Source organism: Mus caroli, unplaced genomic scaffold (genome assembly GCF_978045245.1).
Source record: "Mus caroli unplaced genomic scaffold, Mus_caroli_1 scaffold_2, whole genome shotgun sequence".
Classification (NCBI taxonomy): domain Eukaryota; kingdom Metazoa; phylum Chordata; class Mammalia; order Rodentia; family Muridae; genus Mus; species Mus caroli.
Genome location: NW_028227257.1, coordinates 150,725,706 through 150,749,984, shown reverse-complemented (window position 1 = coordinate 150,749,984; position 24,279 = coordinate 150,725,706). Strand labels below are relative to the sequence as shown.

The window sequence follows — 24,279 nt, the reverse complement described above, 5'->3', positions numbered from 1 at the left end:
GTGTTTTGTTGGGATAAACTCTCTGTGCCTTGTGTAAAGAATGTCTTTGTATTATTCAAATGCTGATTTCTGTAGGGGGGGAGTGGGGATGAGGGGAGAGGGTGTCCCCCCCCCCACGGCACTCCTTCGGAGACGTGAGCACAGAATGGCCTTTGGTATTGTTACTTTTATGAAGCACCACCCCTTTCTGTGTTCTGTAAACATCTCCATCACTTTCTGATTGGTTTAATAAAGAGCTGAACAGCTTATAGCAAAGTGGGAGAGGATAAGGCAGAACTTCTGGGCAGAGATAGGAACTCTGGGAAAGAGCCAGACGCTGGAGATTCAACAGCCAGATGCTGAGGAAGAAGCTTGTGCTGGTACTGAAGAGAGAGGATGGAGGGCCGAGGGGCAGAACTTAGATCAGAATAAACCGGTTAATTACGTTATAGGAGCTAGTTGGGAAATAGCCTAAGCTAAGGCCTGGCTATAATAAATAATAATGTCTGTGTCATTACTCAGGAGCTATGGTCACTGACAGTCTTTTGACAGGTTTATTACATATGTGTATTGGATTTACTCACTGCCCATGGCTGGGTGGAGCTCAGTGGTACAGCATTCGCCATGCACATGCAAAGCCATGAGTTCACCCCTCAGCACTGCCCACAAAACAAAACACAAAATCCAGCCAGAACTGAGAGCTCAGGCTTCTCATCCTTACACTTAGGAGGGAGGCAGGATGATTGCCACGAGCTTGAAGCCAACCTGGGCTACAGTGAGTGAGTGACACTGGCTTTCCCTGGAAACCTCGGAGAAGAAAAACATCGTTGGCCTTGGGATTCAGCGGCAAGTCCAGCCCCACCCTATCCCGGACAGGAGGGAGGGAGGGGCAGGCTCACGGCTCTGCAGTACACACGGGTCCAAAGGAGGTTTTATGATTAACAGAAATGACTCTGATCCTAGAACCTAATGTTCTAGGGATTCCTTACCAGGGGAAAACATTTTTTTTTTTAGTTCTTATACCTGATGACCCCATCATTTCTGTAGGCTGGAGAACAGATATGAATGAAATGCCTGAGTTTGTTCTACATATGGACTTGGCTTCTAGCGTGGCCTCCTGGAGGGATTTGGGGACTACAGTTGCTTTAGTGGAACCATGACTAGGGACCGAATCGCATTTCTTTTCTTTTTTTCTTTTTTTATTGGTTTTTCAAGACAGAGTTTCTCTGTGTAGCCCTGGCTATCCTGGAACTCACTCTGTAGATCAGGCTGGCCTCGAACTCAGAATCTGCCTGCCTCTGCCCTCCCTGAGTGCTGGGATTAGAGGCGTGCACCACCACTGCCCAGTTCGAGTCCCATTTCTAAGCCAGGCATGGAACATGCTGTACTCTCAGGACTCTGCAAACAGAAGCAGGAGGATCACAAGTTCAAGGGGTGGAAGTAGGGGCTCCTGGACTCTGCCGTTCCCCACACTCCCTCCTCAACAGGCTGTTGGGATCGCAGGTAAACGGGGACCAGTGAGGCTGATCACAGATGCACCTCCTGCCTCTGTGCTGCTATCTATGAGGCTGTTCTTGCATCGCTGTGAAGATGACTGACTCCAAGGAGCCATTCCTGTTCACACACATGAACACACCAACCCAGCCTGCAACATGCAACATGAGTGTGAGGAACATAGCAGACAGCTTGGAGCTGAATTTGGATTGCCATGAAAAGCCCTGTGACTTTAGATGACTTCCAAGTTTCTAGTTCATGCCCCTCCTCCCCCCTCAAAAATGGTGTTTCAAGCTATTCCAAGCCCTGTCCAGCCGTCCAAAGGAAGAGAGAAGCTGCCTTGAGGGTTCTAATAACTTAAAACTTTATTAGGAACAGTAGCAACACCATGAGGTCACAGGAGAGGAGGTGGAAAGGCCACAGAGCCTCAGCAGGGCTAAGGTGGGGCTGGGGCTCCAGGCCTGATCCTCCATCCTTTCCTGTCCTAGGCAGAGAGGCCAGAAACAACCAAGGCTCTACAAGAACCTACAGAGGCGCAGACTAAGGCCCAGAACTGGCCCCCAACCCAATACAGCAGTCCAGACACTGGGTAAGACGGCTGAAACCCCCAAGAGATGGCCTATTTCCTGGAAACATGCCCAGTCACACAGCTGGGCCCTGCGTGTTGGAGGTGGGGCTGAGCGCCTCAGGGTTGGGGCTCTCCTTTCCAGCTGCACAGCCTCTCATCCATGGCCTGGAGTGTGGTCTTTTCCTGCAAGATACACACTGAGCCTTCTCTCGCCCCATCCAGTGGTTAGCCAGGCCCAGCAGCCTTCTCCACCCCCCCACCCCCACCCCCGGCTTTCTCTCACCTTCACAAAACAGAATCGGACATAGTGGTCAAAGTCCTTCTGATGGGGCCGGCTATAGAAGATGGAGACAGGGATGGCCGCCAGGCCCTGAGGACAAACGAGGAAGACCACATCTGTGTATAGCCTTGAGAGCTAAGCCATCAGCTCAGGGACAGAAGAAGGCTGGGTGTGTCCCCTCCATCTCCTGTGCTGGTCAGGAGAGACCACTGTGTGGCATCACACTAGGCTCCTCCCAGGGTGCAGACAGAACAGACTCTGCAGCATGCCTGGGCAGAGCTGGGAAGAACTATGTTTGAACCTCAGAGGTTTGAGCAGGATTCACAGCAGATGGGCTAGGTCCTCAGTGTCTAGGAGGGAAGGCCGGGCTCAGAGAGGGGCAGGGCCTCCTGGAGCCAGCATAGCTTCCTTATTCAAGTGAACCAGCCTTGTAGCAGGAGTCGTGGAAAAGGTTGGGCTGGCGTCCCTCGACTGGACCAGGCACATGACCCGTGCAACTACATCTCCTGGCCCTGGCAGGAGCCCAGCCTACCTTGTTTTTGATCATCCACTTGGCAAAGCGTCGATCATAAGGGTCATCCATAGCGCCAGGCAGGTCGGGCATGCTGCTCTCTGGGCAACAAAAGAGGTTGTGCTGAGTCCTCACCAACTTTGGTACCTTCCCAAACCCTGAGTGACATGGCCAGACCCACTCACTGAAGTCTGAGATGTCTGCAATGAGAAAGTAGCTGCCCTGGGGGATCAAGGGCTTGAGGCCCACTGACTGCAGGCTCTGGATCATGTGGTCTCGGTTCAGGCCCATGGCCTGTGGCAGCTGCAAAAAGTAACTGCTGGGTTGTCCAAAGTGTTGCTGCTCCCGCTCAAAGCACTGGGCTACTGCAGCCTAAACAAGGCAGATGGACAGATGGACTGATGTGATGGGTCAGCTATGATCTGTCTGGGGGGCTTTCTGGCACCTTCCCAGACCATGGGGTTTCCTGCCCTTCTCACCTGGGCCTGGGTGGGGCAGTGGAAGATAGAGTTCTGGTGCACAGTCCGCAGGTGCTTCATGATGTTATCTGGACCCATGACCCAGCCCACCTAGACCAGGAGACAGTAGGGTCTCAGGACCAGAGGAGGCCTCTCACCACCCTCCCATTGCTGCTGCCACCGCTGCCACCACTGCCTGCTACGTGGGCACACTTACCTTCCAGCCAGTGGCACTGAAGCTTTTGCCTGCACTGCCGATGGTCAGCGTCCGATCCCACATGCCAGGGAGGCTGGCTACCCGAGGCCAAGAAGAAAGAGCAAATGCTGAAATGGGCAAGGTGGAGGGAAGCGACCCAGGGACAAGCATGGTCTCTTAACTGAGGATTTATCCTCTAGGCTCTTGACAGGACCCATCCATTTCCTGCTCCTGACAGGCTTGGGAAGCAGATGCGACTGCACTCCTCAGAGCTCAGGGAGGGGAAGCCCCTGCCCACAGTCACACCAGTGCACAGTTCCACAGCCCTGGGGCCTGATCCCCAGGCTTAGGCTGCTCCCAGCTGGCCTGGCTCACCAATGCTGACGTGCTGGTGCCCATCATAGACCAGCCACTGGTAGACCTCATCAGAGATGCACAGGACATCATGCTGTTGGCACAGAGCAGCCACCAGCTCCAGCTCCTTCTTAGAGAATACCTGTGGGAGCCAAGGTCACAGGTGTGCAGCTGGGACTGTCCCCAAGGGCAGAGCCTGCTTAGAGTGCAAGACTATACCAGGTCTCAGAGTTTCTCTGGACCATCTCTTTGCACTATTGGTCAGTATTGCGTCTAGCTCTGCAATAATGACTCTGTAGGATTGGCTACGTCTGGATCCCACTGCATAGACAGATAAAGTCACTGTTCCAAAGCACTCAGCCCATACGCACAAGCCTTCACACCTCTGGGAGGATTGGTCCTCAGAGTTTCAGACATTCAGACCTCCCTCCCACTTCATGCAGGGAAACTGAGGCCTGAGAGAGTTCACGTTCAAGATCAGAAGGAAAAGTCTGCTTGCAGAGATCTCTGAATGGACCCCCTGGTACCTTTCCCAGAGGGTTGTTGGGTGTGTTGAGGACCAGGATCTTGGTGCGAGGTGTGAACTTGCTGGCCAGTTCTGTGGGATCCAGCTGCCAATCATTGCTGGATCCCAGCTGCCCTTTAGGAGCAGGACTCTGCGGGGGATGCGGAGGGAGCAGTATTTACTTTCCTGACCGCAGCTCATCTCCCTTCGCATCTGTCCCCATTTCTCTCATCTCAGCTCTGGGCTCTACCTCCATCTGCCCAGTTCAGGGGACTCCCTTCCCATGTCCCAGGATTTAGCTCAGCTCATACCTTGAGTCCCTCAACCCACCCATACCCACCCAGGAAACCTTACCAGCCTTGGCCTACCCATAACCACCTGGCATTCCTTACCGGCCTCAGGGACACGAACACAGGGCAACCTCCAGCCATCATTGTCATGGGTTCGTAACAATCAAAAGCAGGTTCTATGATGATGACCTGGTTCAAGGGTCAGATTAGCTGGGGTCAGCACTGCCCTGAGTTCCTCCCTCCCATTCAGATGTCACCTCTCACCTCGTCTCCTTCATCCACCAGGGCCTGAAAGGCTGTGAACAAGGCCCCGTAGGCTCCCACTGTCACCAGCACATTCTTGAGTGGGTCCATCTCCTGTCCCAGCAGCTTGCCAAAGAAACTTGCCAGGATCTTTGTCAGTGGAGGGTAACCCTGCCAGAACAGCACGGTCAGGCATTCAGCATCAGCCGTGACTGCACCAGCTCAGCTAGACCCAGGCAGAAGTCAGCTTCCTTGGGCTGAACCTGTTTCATCTCCTCTAGCAGCCTGGCCATGGAGTCAGACCCAGAGCTGGTATGTGGGGGAAGCTGACATTGTGGCTGTCTCCTTCTACAGCACAGCAGGGCAGCAGAAACCCACACTTCCCTGTGTGCCTACCTGATCCCCCGCAGCCCTGGGACCACAGATTATTTGTTGAGGTGCATTACAAAATAGAATGCCGAAGAAACTGTCTTGCCCAAGGTCGTAGGGAATGAGATGCAGGAATAGCATGGGTTTTTTTTCCTTTTTAAACAACATAACAACAACAAAACATTTATTCGGAGAGGAGTGGTGGTGCACGCCTATAATCCCAGCAACTGAGGAAGCAGAGGCAGACATTTGAGTTTGAGGCCAGCCAGGTCTACAGAGTGAGTTCCAGGAGAGCAAGGACTACATAGAGAGACCCTACTTCAAAAGAAAAAATTATTTAGTGTATGTGTGCGTGTGTGTGTGTATATACAAGTGTGTACACACATATGTATACCACCACACATATGGCAGTCAGAGACAACATTTTAGGAGTGGCTTTCTTCATCTACCATGTGGAATCTAGGGACCAAACTCTCAGAGATCCACCTGCCACTGCATCTCTTTTTGTTTGTTTGTTTTTATTTTGTTTTTTCGAGACAGGGTTTCTCTGTGTAGCCCTGGCTGTCCTGGAACTCACTCTGTAGATCAGGCTGGTCTCAAACTCAGAAATCCACCTGCCTCTGTCTCCCAAGTCCTGGGATTAAAGGAGTGTGCCCGGCTTCATATTTGACTTTCAAGTCATTAATTTTACCTGCAAGTTTATCCTATGGGATGGAGAGGTGGCTCAGTGGCTAAAAGCATATCTTGTCCTTTCAGAGGACCTGGGTTCAATTCCCAGCACCCATGTAAGACAGTTCCACAACCACTTGTAACTGCAGCTCCAGAGGGATCTGCCACCTCTGGTCTTCAGGGGCACCTGCAATCATGTGCATAGACCCACACACAAACACACACAATTAAAAATAACAAAAATGGATATTTAAAATAATGTAACAAGCTGGGCAGTGGTGGCACACGCCTTTAATTCCAGCACTTGGGAGGCAGAGGCAGGCGGATTTCTGAGTTTGAGGCCAGCCTGGTCTACAGAGTGAGTTCCAGGACAGCCAGGGCTACACAGAGAAACCCTGTCTCGAAAAACCAAAATAATAATAACAATAATAACAACAACAACAACAAAGACATATATGCTTTTAAAGATAAACTGGCAATGTTTATAACAGCCATTGGAAGCAGCCCACTAATTAGATAGACTCGGTAATTAACACATGGCACATCTGGGTAATGAAAGAGAAATAGCCATTAAAAGATGTGAGGAAATTCAGAGAACAAAGCTCCACCTGATACATCTACACTGGAACTCCTACACCTAAGGCTGGGGACATCACAGAAGAGTGGGTGGGAAGACTGTAGGAGCCAAGGACAAGGAGGTCTGCTTGGGACAGTGTCTTCTATACAGGACAGGGAAGCTGCCTAAACAAAACCTGCACAAGAACAAAACCAGTTGACATGCCAACACGGATGTGGGCCGTCTCACAAGGTGCTGCCCAATCACTGGTGCTAAGAGAATCACTCTTTCCCAGTGGTGAGCCCTCATAGGTTATCTAGTCTCAAGTGGTCAGCCCTAAACACTACACACAGAGGAGTACTAAGTGGCCTTCGCACGCATTGTGTTGTGTGTCCTTACACACTTTAACTGGGATAAGTGAGGAAGAGCTGGTGAGTGTGCAGGGAGCACTGGGCACAGGCGGAGGTGGAGGAAGCAGGGGATGATGTCAGCACAGTACTGCATGAAACTCTAAAGGGAGCGAGGAGCTGCACAGAGCTGGCCCCCCAAGGCCCTGGGCTGGGGGACTTTAAAGGACAAAGGGACTGACGACGCTTTGACTGGAAGGCTGTCCAGGATACATTCCTTACTGACAACCTTCCTTACCTTGCATTGCATTACAGGATGAGTCCATTCAAGGTAAAGAATAGTAAGCATTGCAAAAAATGTTGGGAAATTCCCTCCAGGCAATACTGAGACTGCAAAATTTAAGAAGTGCTGTTCTACTGTGAGTCCCCGACTTAGAGTTTCTCCTTGGGAGGGTCCCACATAAATTTCAAATAGGGGATCCTGTCCTGGTCCGGCGCCACCATTCTGGCAACCTTGAACACAGATGGAAAGGACCCTACCTGGTGCTTCCGACAAGCCCCTCACGCGCTTGGCTCCCCCTTCCGGCCCTGCTGTGGCCCACTGGCCCCGCCCTGCTCACACTCACCAGGCGCGGCACAGGAACCTCCTCCCTCCCTCCTCCCTACCTCTGGCCAGAGACTCTTTAGTCTCATTCGAGGGGCTTCTGAGGCTCTCAAAAGCTGCGACCTCATGTTGGCTTTGTTTGGCAGTTGGGCCAGAGGTTTAATTTCCCTAGTTCTAAGATTAGAACTATGTACTAGAAGGAGTGGGGAATGTGAGACCCTGACTTAGAGCTTAGAGTTTCTCCCTGGGAGGTAAAGCCCCTAAAACATTCCTCTAAGCTTGTTTTCCCTGATCTCTAAAAATACAGCTAGAAAGAAGCTCTTTGTTCTCTATAGCCAGCAAAAAGCCTTTTTGTTTCTATACCTTACAACCAGAGATGTGATAATTGTAATTTTACCAAGGACACCCGGCAGAGAAGAGCTGTAGTCCAACTCCTCCCAACTCCTCAGCTAGCTGTTAAAAGCCCCTACTGTTACCACTCTAACTCCCTGCCCTGCACAGCTGAAGGAGTTCCTCCTCAGCTAGCTGATAATAAAACCTCTTGCAGTTTGCATCAGGTGTGGTTTTCTCTGAGCGGAGGCCCAGCTTGGGGGGGGGGTACACTACCCAGCAGTGGTGGCACACGCCTCTAATGCCAGAACTCGGGAGGCAGAGGCAGGTAGATCTCTGTGAACTGGAGCCTAGCCTGGTCTACAGAGTGAGTATCAGGACAGCCAGGGCTACACAGAGAAACCCTGTTTTAAACAAACAAACAAACAAACAAACAAACGACAAAAAAAACCCCAAAAAGCACTGTTGTAGTCCAGTGTTGGCAAATGTCTACTGTGTGGCTCCCCACAAAGCCCTTGGGATTTAGGCTGATGCCAATGGCAGCCTGTCTTTCCCAGGTTGGTTGAGGTACCACCTGCTCCTGGAAGCTCCCTTCCTACTTCCATGTGCCACTTCCTCCTTTCCCACAGCCTGGATCAGAGGGTTCCTCATCTGCCTTCTGCCCTGGACCTGAGGTTCAGGGCACAGGACTCTCAGTAACTGAGGGACGCTGAACTGGGCTCTGTCCCTCGACCCTTGACAGGCTGTGTCAGTGCCCCAGGACCTTCTGGAGAGGCAGGAGACTCACAAACGCCATGGTGTACTGGTTGAGCATGAAGTTCCCCGTGGTAGCCTGCTGAAAAGCTTGCACAGCAAAGTCTGGAGGTGAGAAGTCAGGGAAGCCCTGGCCCAAGTTCACGACATCATACTCCTTGGACAGTCTGATAAACTCCACCCTGGCAACAAAGAGAGAGTCAGACCCTGGGAGGTCACCTGTTCTGCCTGTGTGCGGGTCAGAGTGAACATACATGGGACAATTTAGAAAGGTAACACACCTCTACCTCCACATGTGTGGTTCCCATGTTTTAAGGTGGCCAGGTCCTGTACCAATCATATGGCTTAGCCCAGGAGACTTCAAACTTTGACCTATGGTCTGAAACATTTATATTCAAAACCGTGTAGCTGGCAAGCAGGAGACTCTGGGTTGTCATATGACACAGCCTAAATTTCTCTCATCACCTAAATTTCTCTCATTCATTCTCCCTGTGGCTGGAGGGCAAGCTAGCCAAAGCTCCACCCGTGAGCCACACACCGCGGTTGCTCTGAGTCCTTAGAGACACCAGTTGAGCAGGGCGTGGTGATGTTTTACTTGGAGATCCCACAAGGATGGCCTAACCTGTTACATCTGTCCCCAGAAAAGTGTGCAACACCTGACTCACATTGCCACCCGGTGGGCTGTGTGACTGACTATGGTCTGGGCCCCTCTGGGGCCACAGAGCTGAGTGCCAGGCAACGCCAGGCTGTCCCATTGTGCCGTGGCCTTCATAGTGAGCTCCTGAGGTAGGTAGGGCACGCTCTCTGAGTCCTGTGCACTGCTCTGGTGACCCCCAGGAGGAGCGCACGGGAGTCAGGTGTGCACACGTGCAGAACTGCATGTGTGCCTGTGTATGTTTGTATGCATGGCAGGTGTGCATCTGAAGGTCAGAGGACAGCCTTGGTGCCACTCCTCCTCTGGCTCCTTCTATCTCTTTGTTTAAGGCAAGGTGCCTCACTGGTCTGGAATTCCACTGAGTAAACCACACTCATGCTGGGATTACAGATGAGCGCCACCACAGTTAGCTGACCCAAACTCAGGCCCTAACACCTCAAAGGTCACCACTTTTTTGAACAGGCCATCCTTCCAGCTCCAAACTAACAGCCAAATAGTCACAAGCACAGACCACAACATGTGTCTGGGCCTGGCTCTGTGCGACGGGCAGTGTTGTCGGTCTAAGCCCTGTTGTTGTGTGACATGGCAGGACATGGACTGGACAGAGGAGCTATAGCACTGTTTGGCTGTGTGTGCGTGCGTGCATGCGTGTGCATATAAAGAGCTGTTAGTGACTGAGGGCAAGAAGAACTGTATGTGTTAGGTAAGAGTGTACATTTTCCTTTTTGTGAGTGTACACACGTCTGTGTGTGTGCATAGCATGTGTGTGTGTGTATGTGCATTACCCAGAGGAGGTGGACAAGCATCTTGAGCTATGACCCTCCTATTCCTTTGATGTAAGGTCTCTTGCTAACCTGGAGCTAGGATGCTGAGCAGCACAGCAAGCCCAGCAGCCCTTCTGTTTCTGTTTGCCACAGCACTGGGAATACAACGAGACATGGCCATGCCCAGCTTTTTAAAAATAATATGTTCTAGGATTTGAACCCAGGTAGGTACGCTAGCAGACGCCACAGGTCCTTACACCCGCTGAACCATCTCTCCAGCCACAAGGATGCTTTTTTTTTTTTTTTTTTTTGAGACAGGGTTTCTCTGTATAGCCCTGGCTATCCTGGAACTCACTTTGTAGACCAGGCTGGCCTTGAACTCAGAAATCCGCCTGCCTCTGCCTCCCGAGTGCTGGGATTAAAGGCGTGCGCCACCACGCCCGGCAGGATGCTTTTTAAAACATGTTTTTGATTTCCAATGGGATGAATCCCAGATGTACGGAAGCCATATGGAGGATCAGCTATCATCTGTGGAAGCCATGGCCTGCTGTCTGATTGGGAGTCATTGCCAGTCCACAAGGTCCCTCAGGGAGAGAAAACCATTTCCAGTTTGTACCAGTGTCTCCTGCCCAGCCAGGTGGGGGACACTCAGAGATTTGAGGCTAGCCCACTATCTTGCCTCTCCTGTGCTGTGGCTGTCACACACATTTTGGGTACACTGAGTTACACAAGTCAGAGATTGTCAGCCCATGGGAGAAAGGACACCCAGACACATCCCCAACCCGTCAGCTCACCAGGGGTTGTGATCGATCCCTTCCAGCCTTCGAGCCTGCAGCTGTTTGGCCATGGTGAGCTGGGTACAAAGGAGGGAAGTCCAGTGTGAGAATCTTCCTGGTGTGTCGTGTGAGCAACCCCAGACAGCAGCTTTAAGATCATAGCCCCACCCTTGGACTTTTGAAATGGGTGTAGACCCAGCCTCAGGTGGCCCAGCTAGCTGGGACCTGTTCTCCTAGCCTATCCCTGCTGACTCCTCCAAGGGCTCCATCACCCTTCCAGCCTCTACCACCCACCTGAGGGAGGCTGTGAGCAGGGAGTCCACCAGTCCTAAGACAGAGACGATGGCCAGGTTACAGGTGACCCCAGAAGGGCTGAGGGCTAGGAAAAGGGGTATGGAGGGAGGAGGATGGTCCCAGGAACAATGGCACTTGCACTGGCAAAGGCCTTCCTAGGCTTGTACACACACTTAGGATGTGTACACTCTGGCTGGGCTCCTTGTACAGATGACAGCTTGCAGTGGGCAGAGGGGGTGATGTATTCAAAGCCACACAGCAGGACTCAGGACTGCTGCCTCCAGGCCAACTTGGAGCTCTGGTGAGGGGCTTGCTCACTCAGGCCCAGGAAGGAACAAAGCTAGGCCACTCCAGTGGAGGCCAATGGGAGATCATGATGGTCGGTCAGGATCTGCTAAGTCCCCATAGCACCCACAAGGCATAGGAGGGCCAGAGGCACACAGAGGCTCAGAGAAGCTACTGTGGACCCTGTCACAGCACTTGTGCCAGCAGTCTTGGCACCAGACCTTGCCCTGGAGAAGCCTTAGGCCATGTGTGGTAAGGAAGGCTTCACAGCAGTCTGAGACTCCTGACAATGGCACACAGAATCTTTGCCAGCTTTGTGCCCTGCCCTTCCGCTGAATCCTGGATGATGTAATGTCTAGCACTCACAGTGTAGACCACTGAGCTCAGAAGAGTCCTGAGACTACATCATTACATCCAAAATGTCAGGGTGATTTTTGTTGATAAGTTAATTAGCAAATACTTTACTTTTTCTCCTTTATTTATTATTTTTCTTTCTCTTCTCTTCTCTTCTCTTCTCTTCTCTTCTCTTCTCTTCTCTTCTCTTCTTCTTCTTCTTCTTCTTCTTCTTTTTTTTTTTTTTGAGACAGGGTTTCTCTGTGTAGCCCTAGCTGTCCTGGAACTCACTCTGTAGAACTGGCTGGCCTCGAACTCAGAAATTCACTTGGCTGGGCGTGGTGGCGCACGCCTTTAATCCCAGAACTCGGGAGGCAGAGGCAGGCAGATTTCTGAATTCGAGGCCAGCCTAGTCTACAGAGTGAGTTCCAGGACAGCCAGGGCTACACAGAGAAACCCTGTCTCGAAAAAAAAAAAAGAAAAAGAAAAAGAGATTTACCTGCCTCTGCCTCCCAAGTGCTGGGATTAAAGGCATGCGCCACCACTGCCTGACTTTACTTATTATTTTTCAACTTATTTATTTTATTATTTTTTTAATGCATTGGTGTGAGGTTGACAGATCCCTATAGACAGCTGTGAGCTGTCCTGTGGCTGCTGGGAATTGAACCTGGGTCGTCTGGATGAACAGCCAGAGCTCTCAACCTCTGAGCTCTCTCTACAGCCCCAATCTTTGAATTTTTTAGACAAGTTCTCACTATGTATCCCTGGCTTGCCTGGAACTCACTATGTAAACAGAGCTAGCCTTAACCTCATAGAAATCCTCCTGCTTCTGCCAAAAAATTTTCTCTGATATGTATATGTATATATTTGAGACAGGATTCTTTCTCTTTCTTTTTAGCCTAGGCTGACTCAAAGTTGTGGCAATCCTCCTGCTTCAGTCTCCTAAGTCTTGGGATTACAAATATGAGCCATCAAGCTTAGTTAAGTGTTGCTTTTGTTGTTGCTGCTGCATTTTGAGACAGGGTCTCACTTTATAGTTCTGGCTGGTCTGAATGCTGCACTGAGGTTCAGGGTGACCTCGAACCCACAGCAGTGTTTTAGCCTCTGCCAGGCCTGTCATTCCAAGCGCTGGAATTCCAGATGTCAACCACTATCCAGCTAAATACTTTATTCTTATGATTAAAAAATATAGGACACAATCACAATTTAAAAGAATGGTTAGTGATAGAATATACTAATATCAATAAAACACAGGATGTGCTAAGTGTTACAATTTTTTTTTTTTTTTTTTGGTTTATTTTGGTTTTTGGAGACTGGGTTTCTCTGTGTAGCCCTGGCTATCCTGGAACTCACTTTGTAGACCAGGCTGGCCTCAAACTCAGAAATCTGCCTGCCTCTGCCTCCTGAGTGCTGGGATCAAAGGTGTGCGCCACCACACCCGGCTCAAATTTCTTTTTTTGGTTTTTCGAGACAGGGTTTCTCTGTATAGCCCTGGCTGTCCTGGAACTCACTCTGTAGACCAGGCTGGCCTCGAACTCAGAAATCCGCCTGCCTCTGCCTCCCGAGTGCTGGGATTAAAGGCGTGCGCCACCACGCCCGGCTCCGGCTCAAATTTTTTATTATTTTATTTTATTTTATTTTGAGGCAGGGTTTCTCTGTGTTTCCCTGGCTGCCCTGGAACTTGTGCTGTAGACCAGGTTGGCCTTGAACTCACAGAGATTCTCCTGCCTCTGCCACAAAAGTGGCTGCAGCCACCACCAGCTACAAGTTTGTTTGTTTGTTTGTTTGAATACCTAGGGCTGGGGCTCAGTGGGCAGAGGACTTGCCTCCTAGGTTTAATCCCCAGCACCACGTAGCCAGGCATGATGGCACATACCTGCAACCCCAGCGTTTAGGGCGTGGAAGGAGGAGGCTTGGAGGGTCATGTACAGCTACACAGTGAGTCTGAGGCCAGGCCGTGCTACATGACACCATGCATTTAATAAATGAACAGGAATCCCTAATATGTATGTATCTAATCCCTAATATGTGTATGCATGCACACCCTGCTTGTGCCTAATATGCATGACACTGTAGGAAGGGTGAAGGGTGTCACCCAGGGCTTGCAGAGCATCTTCCTCTCTCCTTCTGCTTCCCAGTTTCTGTTTGCTTCTGTTTGGTAATGTGTACAGACATCACATTATTTGACTGGCTGGGTTTTATTTTTTTTTTAAGCTATAGCTTATTTATTCTCTGGGGGTACACATGTTACAGCATGTGTATGGAGGTCAGAGGACAACTTGCCTGAGTTGATCCTTAGTTCCCCACTATGTGAGTCCCTTCATCAAACTCATGTCACTGAGATTGGTGGAAAGTACTTCAGCTGATGAGCCATGTCTCCAGCCTGATTGGTGTATTTCTGGCTCTTTTTTGGCCTTTGATTGATTCTAACTGGTGCTCTTCACACCGCCTCTTTTCTGAGTTTGAGCCTGTCTCTAACTTACAGCTTCATGGGCATTTCCCCTGGTCACTGCAGCAGAGCCTCTCCCTGTGGACAAGGGCATGAAGCCAGGTGTACCAGGTAGCTATTCACCTGGGATTGGGGGCGGGGAGGGGGGGAGGGAGAGATTATGGATGAGATGAATGAGGTAAATGAATAACGGGATGGGGGATGGATGAGGCCCAACAGAGGGAGTGTGGAGCTTGGCCGGGCTGGGGAGGGAGCAGGGCAGGAGGGCGCAAATTTACAGAAGAACAGAAATGAGTGGAGATGAATGGCCTTGAGAAGGAGAGAGAACTGTCATTCCACAAATTTGGGGTACTCAAGAGTACCTTTGCAAAAGGCAGTCAATACATGGATACATCAGGGGACAGTGCTATTCTCAAGCTGTGTATACCACGATCAGCCAACCAAGATGTATTGTGCACCCAGTCTGTGCTATGAGCTGGGCTGGGCACTGGGCTAACCATGGGCAGGCAGTACCCAACATACAAGCATCCATGCAGAGCTAAGTTCCAGATGAGAGAAGCAGGACCAAGGGAGAGACAAGCCAGCTGTAGTCTAGAAAGACTCTGGAAGAGGGGGCTCATGCACAGCTTTAAAGGCAAGACCAAGCCAGACCCCAGGACCCTCCCCTCCAGGGCTGTGAACATGGGTGAGTGGATGCAGGACACTTACAGACTGGTGCAAGCACCGGCTGAGTGAGGCTCCAGCCTTCCTTCCCCAGAGTGGCCACAGCAGGTGCACCGAGAGGCCTGCTGCACTCCTGAACATGCCTCCCAGATCCAAGGCACTGCAGACTTCCCCTCCAGGGGCACAGAAGGGCAGACAGTCTAGGCCAGAAAATGGCTCCAAGCCAGGGCCTGAGTCTCACACACAGTTCTAACAACAACAACAACAACAACAACAACAACATAGAATCACTGTGCACTGGGTTGCTGCCAGGTACTTTATTGTGTGACTCACCTCAGTCACACTCAATGACCCTTTGAAGTTCAAATCACCTGCAGCGGCAAATGACCCAGGTGAAGGTCACTGACAAATGCTAGCAACACAGCATAAACCCAGACTCCTGCTCCAATTTTGGAAACACGCGCGTGCGCACACACACACACACACACACACACACACATGCACAAACACACACGCATGCATACTCAGCATTCCTGCTTAGCATAATGAACTGTAATATCCAAAATGAATTCAAGACCACCCAGTACCTTCCCCCTGCAAAAGGACTTTCCAAACTGTACTAGCAGGCAAAGTACAGGGCCAGATAAGGAAGCTGGCTGACTAAGCAAATGTAAAAACATAGTTTTAGCAGTCAAAATTGTTATTATTATTATTGGTTTTTCGAGACAGGGTTTCTCTGTATAGCCCTGGCTGTCCTGGAACTCACTCTGTAGACCAGGCTGGCCTCGAACTCAGATATTCGCCTGCCTCTGCCTCCCGAGTGCTGGGATTAAAGGCGTGCGCCACCACCGCCCAGCCCCCTTTATCTTTCTTTTTCTCCTCTCTGGTGAAAAATATGAGATGAGGGGAGGGGATAGAGGATGGGGGGAGAAGAAAAACCCACAAAGTAGCAGAGACCAGCTACACTCCCTGGATCTATTTGAGGGTGCTGAGCCAAAGAATAACCATTTCTGAGATCTCCCTTTACAACAGCTACACAGAAAAGAATGGCTTCAGAGTGGGCTTCATGTTGCATGCCTGTAATCCTGACATCTGGGAGACTAAAGCAAGGAGATTGGAAGTTTGAGGCCAGCCTTGACTACATATGTCAGCTTGGACTGACTACATGGTGAGACACTGCCTCACACCATGTATCAAGGGATGAATTCATCATGGTTGATGCTGTGGGTTTTCTGTGGTCCCTGACCCTTCTGGCTCCTACAATCTTTCCCTCTCCTCCATCAGTATTCATGGGCTCCACCTCATGTGTGGTTGTGGGTCTCTGAATCTGCTGCCATCACTTGCTGGATAGAGCGAGCGTCTCTGATGGTGATGATGCCAGGCTCCTGTCTATGAGGATAGCAGATATCATTGGGAATCATTTCTTTGGGGGGGGGGGCTCATTGAGACTGAACTGACAATCAGGGAGCCTGCATTGGTCTAACCTAGTCTCTCTACGTATTTTTATAGTTGTGTCGCTTGGTGTTTTTGTGGGACTCACTCCTCACAGATGGAGCGGGGAGGGAGGAGCTCTTTCTGACCACTTTGCCTGTTTTGGGGACCTTGTCCTTCTGGGTTCCCTGACCAGCGTTACTAGGAGGGGAGGTGCAGGTCTTAGTCCAACTTGCTATGCCATCTTGGGTGATATCTCTGGGAGCCTGCCCTTTTTCTAATGAGGAGAGGAGGGAGGGAAACTATAGTCAGGATGTAATATATCAGAGAATAAGTCAATGAAAGAATGAACACAGTATCTCATATGACTACATGTATGAGCTAAAGTAGCAAAAATCTGAGCTAGGGATGGGTGGACACCAATAACCCTCAGGAGGCTGAGGCAGGAAGATTGCAAATGTCTTTGTTATGTGTATGCGTATTCTGTCTGCATAGACCCCTGTGTACTGCAGGCATGAAATGGGAACCCGGAGGAGGGTCCTGGATCCTCATCCTCTAACTGGGGTTACAGATGCTGTGAGCTCCCAGCTGAGTGCTGGAAGCCTAATCCCTATTCTCTTCAGCTTTAGACAATACTCTTTTTAAAAAAGATTTATTTATTTCATGTATATGAGTGCACTGTCGTTGTCTTCAAACACACCAGAAGGGGAAATCAGATCCCATTATAGATGATTATGAGCCACCATGTGGTTGCTGGGAATTGAACTCAGGACCTCTGGAAGAGCAGTCAGTGCTCTTAACTACTGAGCCATCTCTGGAGGTTCTGGGCATAAAACTCAGGCTACCTGAGTTGGTGGCAGATGTTGTAACCTGCTCAGCCATCTTGCCAGCCCCAGAACCATAGGCAACCCAAGCTACATAGTTAAGACTGTGTCTCCAAACAAACAAACAAACAAACAAGGGCTGGGCCTGAAGCTCAATAGCGGAACCGTTCACTGGTGTGTCCCAGGCCTGGGCTCCGTCCAGGATGGACCACATGAATAACTACATCTTCTCTGGCCCTCTCAGCTCTGCTAGTCAGAGTACGTTTGGCAAGTTTCTCTCATTGCACTTAGAAGGTTTCCAACAAGGACAGCTCCAGTGCTCCTGTTCCTAAGATCAGGTACGTAGGCCCACGCACATGTGACTTCTCATGTTCAGGTCCCTTGTTTACCTGCACTTGTGTCTCTCCTGGCTCATGCTCTCTTCTGATACTCCATTTTGTGAAATGCTACATGGGTCCCCTGGTTTTATTACTTGGTGACAGCATGCTTTGCTGCCTGTCCCTGAACAAACACAGTGAGTAATCAGCCCCTGGCATGGGAAACGGGCCTGACATGACTGGTTGCCACTCCCATGTAACCTGTCATTTTGCAATCTATCCTTCCTTGAAATCTGTGGGGGAGAAGTAACTACAAAATTCATGTTATGCAACCATCAGTGATTAACTTTCTATGGTCACTGACATTTGAACTGTGTTGTTGAGAGCCAGGGTTATTTAAACAAATCTGGACAGCTGCAATTTATCCTTATCACAAAGGCTCTGTGAGGCTGCTTAATATAATGAATGGCTATGATTACGTTGAAGAGTGTTTGAGGAGGCTCTATGGAATTATAAACCCTGGCTTCTCTGGGTTGAGATTGGGGACATATAGACTTGCACCCAGTTTGATTTGTAAGTGTGTGTTCAGTGTGCACTGGAGCAGTGTATGGCTGTGGGGGTGGTGGTGGGGGGAGGACAGAGGTTAACTTATCTCCTCCTCCCCGAGAGGCACTACAGGTATACCAGGGTTATTCTTACACCACTTGGAATCGAACTCAGGTTAATACTGCAAGCCCTTTACCAATGGAGCTGTCTTCCGATACAGTTGCTGGTAAAGCACTTGTCTGGCATGAGTGATCTGGGCTCTATTTTTAGCAAGGCGTTGAACTCCTAAGAAACTTGAAGTAAATAATGGTGGCCTGGGGTTGGAGTGGGGGTAGGATAGTGGGTTACGAATGAGAAGTGATGTCCACAATCCCAAGGACTGTCGGTCACAGTCGTATTGTGGTGACAGTGGCATACGTCAGAACATTTACTCAAAATCACAAAGAATTTGATGGGATGTAAAATCCACAAGGTGTGGGGTGAAAGGGTGGAGGTGGAGTTGGGTGGGGAGCCTGGACTGCGGCTCAGGGATTAGGAGTCCATGTTGCTCTATCAGAGGATCTGAGTTGGGTTACTAGCACCCGTGTCAGATGGTGTCAGATGATTCACAAACACTTGGGACTCCAGCTCCAGGGCATCTGATATCCTCACCTAAACACACACACACGCACAGAGGTGGGGGTTCATAATTAAAAATTTTTAAATGAGCCAGGAGATAGTGAGATAGTGACACACACCTTTAGTCCCAGCACTGGGAAGGCAGAGGCAGGTGGATCTCTGAGTTTGAGGCCAGTCTAATGAGTTTTCAGCATAGCCAGGGCTACAAAGTGAGACTGTCTAAAAAAATAAAAAAACAAAACCCCCAAATGAATAAAAAATAAAATAAGAGGCTGGAGAGATGTCTCAGCAGTTAAGAGCACTGGCTGCTCTTGCAGAGATCCTGGGGTTGGCTCCCAGCACCCACATGGAGGCTCACAACCTTCTGTAACTCTAGTTCCTGAGAATAGGAGTCCTCATCTGGCATCTGTGGGTATGGTACACAGACACTGCACTGGCTAATTTGATGTTAACTTGATACTAGCTACAGTCACTGGCGAGGAGGGAGCACCAACTGAGAAAATGCCTCAATTTGATCAGGCTATAGTCAGGAATTTTTGTTTGTTTGTTTGTTTTTCTGTTTTGTTTTGTTTTTTTGAGACAGGGTTTCTCTGTGTAGCCCTGGCTGTCCTGGAACTCACTTTGTAAACCAGGCTGGCCTCGAACTCAGAAATCCGCCTGCCTCTGCCTCCCAAGTGCTGGGATTAAAGACATGAAAATCACCCTTCCCATCCCCACCCTTGGAAGTGGATTCTTTCTTTCTTTCTTTCTTTCTATCTTTCTTTCTTTCTTTCTTTCTTTCTTTCTTTCTTTCTTTCTTTCTTTCTTTCTTTCTTTTCCCCTCGTGGGTGTTTTCTTAATTAGTGATTGATGTGGGAGGAACCAGCCCATTGTAGGTAGTTCCACCCTGGGCAGGTAGTTCTGGATTCTAGAAGAAAGCAGGCTGAGCAAGCCATGGGGAAACAAGACCCTTTCATGGCTTCTGAATCAACTCCTGGCTCCAGGTTCCTGCTTTGTTCCTGTCCTGACTTCCTCCAGTGATGAACAGTGATATGGAAGTGTAAGCCAAATAAAGTCGATCTTCTCCAACTTGTTTTTTGGTCATGGTTTTTCATTGCAGCAACAGAAACCCTAACTAAGACAGGCATACACGTAGGCAAAACACTCATAAATGAGCTAAAAATAAGTAAGTATGTAGACAGACAGACAGACAGACAGATAAAATAGAGCCAAGCATGGTGGTGTACATCTCTAATCCCAGCACTTGGGAGGCAAAGCATACCGATCTCTGTGAGCTCTAAGTCAACCTGGTCTCCACAGCAGGTTCCAGGCTAGTCAGGGCTACACAGAAGTACCCTGTCTCAAACAAACAACCCACCAGAGAATCTCTGCCACGGGGGCAGCACAGGTGCTTGGGTACAGTAAGGAGACATCTCCACCAGGGCAGGGATCGGAGGGGCACCTCCCTGACCCTAGCCAGCTACTGGCCACCAGCATCGGCTTAGGAAAGCTTGTGGATGTATGGCCCTCGGCACTGGCTTGCTTCAAGAACTTGGTGCTGACTCCAGCTGTGCCTGGCTGCTGACCCCATTGTACCAACTTGTCCAGCAGGCTGTGTTTACCCTAGATGGAGTGCAGAGCCAACTCAGGCTGGCCTCAGGAGTTGCCTGAGTCCTGAGTCTGCAGTTTCCATGTTTCTTTTGCTTTAGGATGAACAGAGAATAAAGTCTCTGGACAAACCAAAATAACAAAACAAAACTCTCCCTTTTGCCAGGCAGTGGTGGTGCACACCTTTAATCCCAGTTATTCAGAAGCAGAGGCAGATGGACCTCTGATTTTGAGGCTAGCCTGACCTACAAGCAAGTTGCAGGATAGCCAGGAACGGGGAAACCTTGTCTGGAAAAGCCAAAAAATAAAGAATAAAGTTGTGGTGCTGGAGACAGCTCAGTGATTTCTCTGCCACAGGACTCAGGTTTGACTCCCGGCAGCCACATGGTAACTCCAAGCCTAGGGAGCCAACACCCCCTTCTGGCCTACATAGGTACTGCACACACACACACACACACACACACACACACACACACACACAAACAGACATGCATTTAGGCAAAATAACCATACACCTTCTTTTTTTTTTTTTTTTTTTAAAGGCACCAGGTACTGTGGTCTATGCCTTTAATCCCACACTCAGCAGGCAGAGGCAGGGCGATCTCTGTGACTTTGAGGTCAGTCTGATCTCCACGGGGAACCTGGCATTCAAGGCAAAGTAGTTTGTTCCAGTTGGGCGCTCTGGTCCCTTGAAGAATGTTTACATTTCCTCTGCCAGAAAATGGCCACTCATTGACACAACACTAACCACGGTGCCCATTGAATTGGGACGGGAGAAGCTTGGTTAAGACCTGTCCCCATTCCATGGCAAGGAAAAAAAACCTGAAGTCTGGCCTTAGATGTAATGGTCCCAGCTCCAATATTGCACTAGCTATGGAACATGGGTTGTCTTGACTTAGTTTACCCATCTGTAGAATGAGTACAGCAGGTCCAAGAGTGTGATCATGATCCCCGGCACCACAGATACCAACAAAACTGAGAGTCTAACCCAGGGCATGCTATGGTTCTTGTGTGTATGCAGTAACTTGCAGTTGACAAGAGACCAATTAAAATGGAAACCAGCAAGCTTTCCACAAAAATCTGTTTCACAGGACTACTACCAAGATGGCTTAGCAGTTAAGAACCATACTGCTTTTGCAGAGGACCTCAATTTGACTGCCAGCAGCCAAACCAGGTGGCTCACACACAACTGCCTGTAACTCCAGCTTCCAGGGAGATTGGATGCCTCTCACCTCCAATCATGTACACACACACACACACACACACACACACACACACTATTAAAAGTAAAATTAAAATCTCTTTTTTTTTTTTTTTGGTTTTTCGAGACAGGGTTTCTCTTTATAGCTCTGGCTGTCCTGGAGCTCACTTTGTAGACCAGGCTGGCCTCGAATTCAGAAATCCGCCTGCCTCTGCCTCCCGAGTGCTGGGATTAAAGGCGTGCGCCACCACGCCCAGCGCAGCCCCCCTTTTTAAGCAGTAAAAAAGAGGTTCCATAATATAAATGCCCCCCAAAAGAAATGCTAGCCTAACAGCTAAGTCATACAGGATGGAGACCCCAGCCCCTGATCTTGGAAAGGGCTGAGGACAAAGAAGTGGCTTCTGCAGGCCTGACTGCAGGTCCCAGGCCACAGGGATTGGTGGCAAGCTCAGGTGTGACAAATAGCAGGCAGGTTGTTTTTTGTTCCTTTTGTAAGACGTGGAACCAAAACTGAACTCACATTCTGTGGACAGTTTTTACATAACAGAGAGGTAGGGGGTCCAGCAGGGACTTGGAGAAGAGGCCACTAATTTTCTAGTTAGAGAAGGTGAGGGTTGGAGCTTCTGGGTAAGGAAAGAACTCATCCAAAAACAGAGTCCAGGCAAAGTACAAGAAATCCCCAGCCCTGAGCTTCATTCAGCTCAACTCCACCCCCACCCCCACCCCAAGAGGCAGAAACTTTTCAGGATCTGCCTGTGAGCACCAAGTCCGTGGGGCCCACTCTCTACTGGGATGAGCCTTTTCCTGCTAAGCTGAAGTGATTTGGCCTTTTGGCACAGAGGCAGGGTCAGGCCTCTTTTTTCTTTTCTTTCTTGTTTGTTTGTTTATTTATTTATTGTTTTTCGAGACAGGGTTTCTCTATAGCTGTCCTGGCTGTCCTGGAACTCACTTTGTAGACCAGACTGGCCTCGAACTCAGAAATCCGCCTGCCTCTGCCTCCCAAATGCTGGTATTAAAGGCATGCAACACCACTGCCTGGCCCAGGCCCTTTCTTAATAGCAAGGTTTTCCTGTTCCTTGGCAATTTGAGAATTCAGCCAATAAACAAAACAAACCAAACCAGGAAGACAAAGCCCCTTGTCCTGACATGTGACACCTTTATTTGCATCACCAGGACTGGTGCTCTGTGGACGGACTGCAAGGTCTGTGCAGGTGGGCAAGCTAAAGAGCATTTGGTCTTCCCATCTGGATTAGCAATCAGGAGTCAGGTCTTGAGTTACTAGGTAAAGTGGAGATGAGGAGTAGGTGGATTTGAGGCTTAGCTAAAAAGACTCGTGTCACAGGAACTAGACTGGAGGGCTCCAGCCGGCCCTGCTCTAACAGTGTGCTCTTTGCCAGCCCCTTAGTATCCTCAGGGAGACTGGGCAGGCATGCTACACACTTCTCTGTCACAATCTTGGAGAATTCCCCCTCTAACTTCACCCAGTCTGGTTCCTTGTACTATGCAAAAGTTTTCAACACGGGGCTGGTGAAATGGCTCAGCGGGTAAGAGCACTGGCTGCTCTTTTGAAGGTCTTGAGTTCAAATCCCAGCAACCACATGGTGGCTCAACCACCTATATATAATGAGATCTGATGCCCCCTTCTGATGTGTCTGAAGACAGCTACAGTGTACTTATTTATAATAATAAATAAATCTTTGGGCTGGAGCGAGCAGAGATCCTAAATTCAATTCCAACAACCACAAGAAGGTTCACAACCATCTGTACAGCTACATAAAATAAATAAAATAAATCTTAAAAAAAAAGTTTTCAGTACAGGAACTGGCTGCCAGGTTGTCCGTTGCTCTCACAGAAACATAGGGTGGAAACAGTGTCCTGTTCGCTGTGAGACCCTGAGCTCCCTACTAGGTCGACTACACAGGAGATCCAAAAATTAGTGCTAAGGCTCCCAGGAAGCAGAGGGAGAGACCTGGTGTCTTCAAACCCTCCTGCGGGTGGGAGGGGAGTGAGCATCTGTGGTAATTCTTTTCCAAACTCCGTGCCTCACCCATTGGTAAACAGAACTGATGTGTATAAAACGGTGAACCCACCCGTGGGGCCACCCTGGTGTCTACCATTGTGGTCACATTTGTTCATGGATGATACTCCAGGTCTATGGAGGACTGTGAGCCTTGGAGTCCACCTATGCGGGACAGCCCTGTTCTCTTTCGTTCACCCTCTCTTTCAGCCTCTTTCAGCCCCATTTTTCCTGCAGATCATGTGGCATGTCTGTGATATGCCTAGTAGAACGTGGGTTTTGCACATCTGACCATAGCAGGCTTCAGTAGGACTGAAGGCTATTCTTTCTGTCCCATTCACTTTTTAAAATTATTATTATTATTATTATTATTTTAACCTAAGTTATCTTGGAAGTTGTCCCACATTAGTACATGAATCCAATTGCCGTGCAGCCAGGGAACCGACAGAACCCAGAAGGACCCATAGAGACTATTGGCGCTAGCTCTGCAGGCAATTCTCCGTTAGCGAAGTCTGCATCTTCTTGGCCAGGACTACCTTGGGAGAGTGGTCGTGGGTGCAGAGAGAGCTAGCTTAACTGGTTCTGTGACTGAGTGCAGAGCTGCCAAGACCGCGGGTGCAAGTTTTTCTCAGGGGGTAGATCCTTCTTTCAGAGAAGCTACACACCACATACAAACAGGAGCACATGGATCAAAGAGCTACAGCACTCGCAAACCAGCTAAGTTCAACACACGATCTAGATGAAACCCCGCACGGCAACCAGGAACTGACCTGCTTCAGCGAACAACTGCGCGACCCCAAACGTATTCCCAAGGTTGCAGAAGTCTGTTCCTTTAAAGAGGCCGAGCCCTAGATGGGCTACTTCCGCCCAGATGCAGCTTAGCTCAGGAGAACTGTCAGAAGCAGTGCGAAGCTCAGTGTTCCCTTTAAAGACAGAGCGACAGCCTAGGGTCTCCATGCAGTTGCGCTCGGTGACATCACTTCCGGGGCGGAGACCTAAGAAGCGGTATAAAC

General features: G+C 49.6%; 1 protein-coding gene across 4 annotated transcripts; it reads right to left on the bottom strand.

Moving 5' to 3' along the window:
- Positions 1–1,813: 1,813 nt before the first annotated feature.
- Kyat1 (kynurenine aminotransferase 1) lies at positions 1,814–24,271 on the bottom strand. Of its 4 annotated transcripts, none has more exons than XM_021156540.3 (14): positions 24,037–24,239; positions 14,771–14,974; positions 10,720–10,778; positions 8,541–8,688; positions 4,900–5,049; positions 4,738–4,824; positions 4,368–4,496; positions 3,862–3,982; positions 3,508–3,584; positions 3,312–3,401; positions 3,018–3,204; positions 2,854–2,933; positions 2,325–2,411; positions 1,814–2,224 (listed from the first exon to the last, which is right to left on the bottom strand). In XM_021156540.3, the coding sequence occupies exons 2-14, from the start codon at positions 14,864–14,866 to the stop codon at positions 2,159–2,161; spliced, it is 1,377 nt and encodes a 458-aa protein (XP_021012199.1). In that variant the 5' UTR covers positions 14,867–14,974; positions 24,037–24,239; the 3' UTR covers positions 1,814–2,158. The 4 variants fall into 4 exon arrangements, with proteins under 4 accessions (XP_021012199.1, XP_029330112.1, XP_021012200.1 ...); XM_029474252.2 differs by lacking the exon at positions 14,771–14,974 and adding an exon at positions 8,788–8,885 and having other exon boundaries at positions 24,037–24,235; XM_021156541.3 differs by lacking the exon at positions 14,771–14,974 and having other exon boundaries at positions 24,037–24,241.
- Between the last annotated feature and the right edge of the window lie 8 nt (positions 24,272–24,279).

Bases quoted from the DNA above. Each gene is read 5' to 3' on its own strand.
- Kyat1 (XM_021156540.3), bottom strand. From the start codon at position 14,866: ATGTTCAGGAGTGCAGCAGGCCTCTCGGTGCACCTGCTGTGGCCACTC. The intron at 4,497-4,737 runs GTAAGGAATGCC...CATCCCCCGCAG, and splicing joins TGTTCGTGTCCCTGAGGCCG to AGTCCTGCTCCTAAAGGGCA. The intron at 3,205-3,311 runs GTGAGAAGGGCA...TGCCTTGTTTAG, and splicing joins ACTGCCCCACCCAGGCCCAG to GCTGCAGTAGCCCAGTGCTT.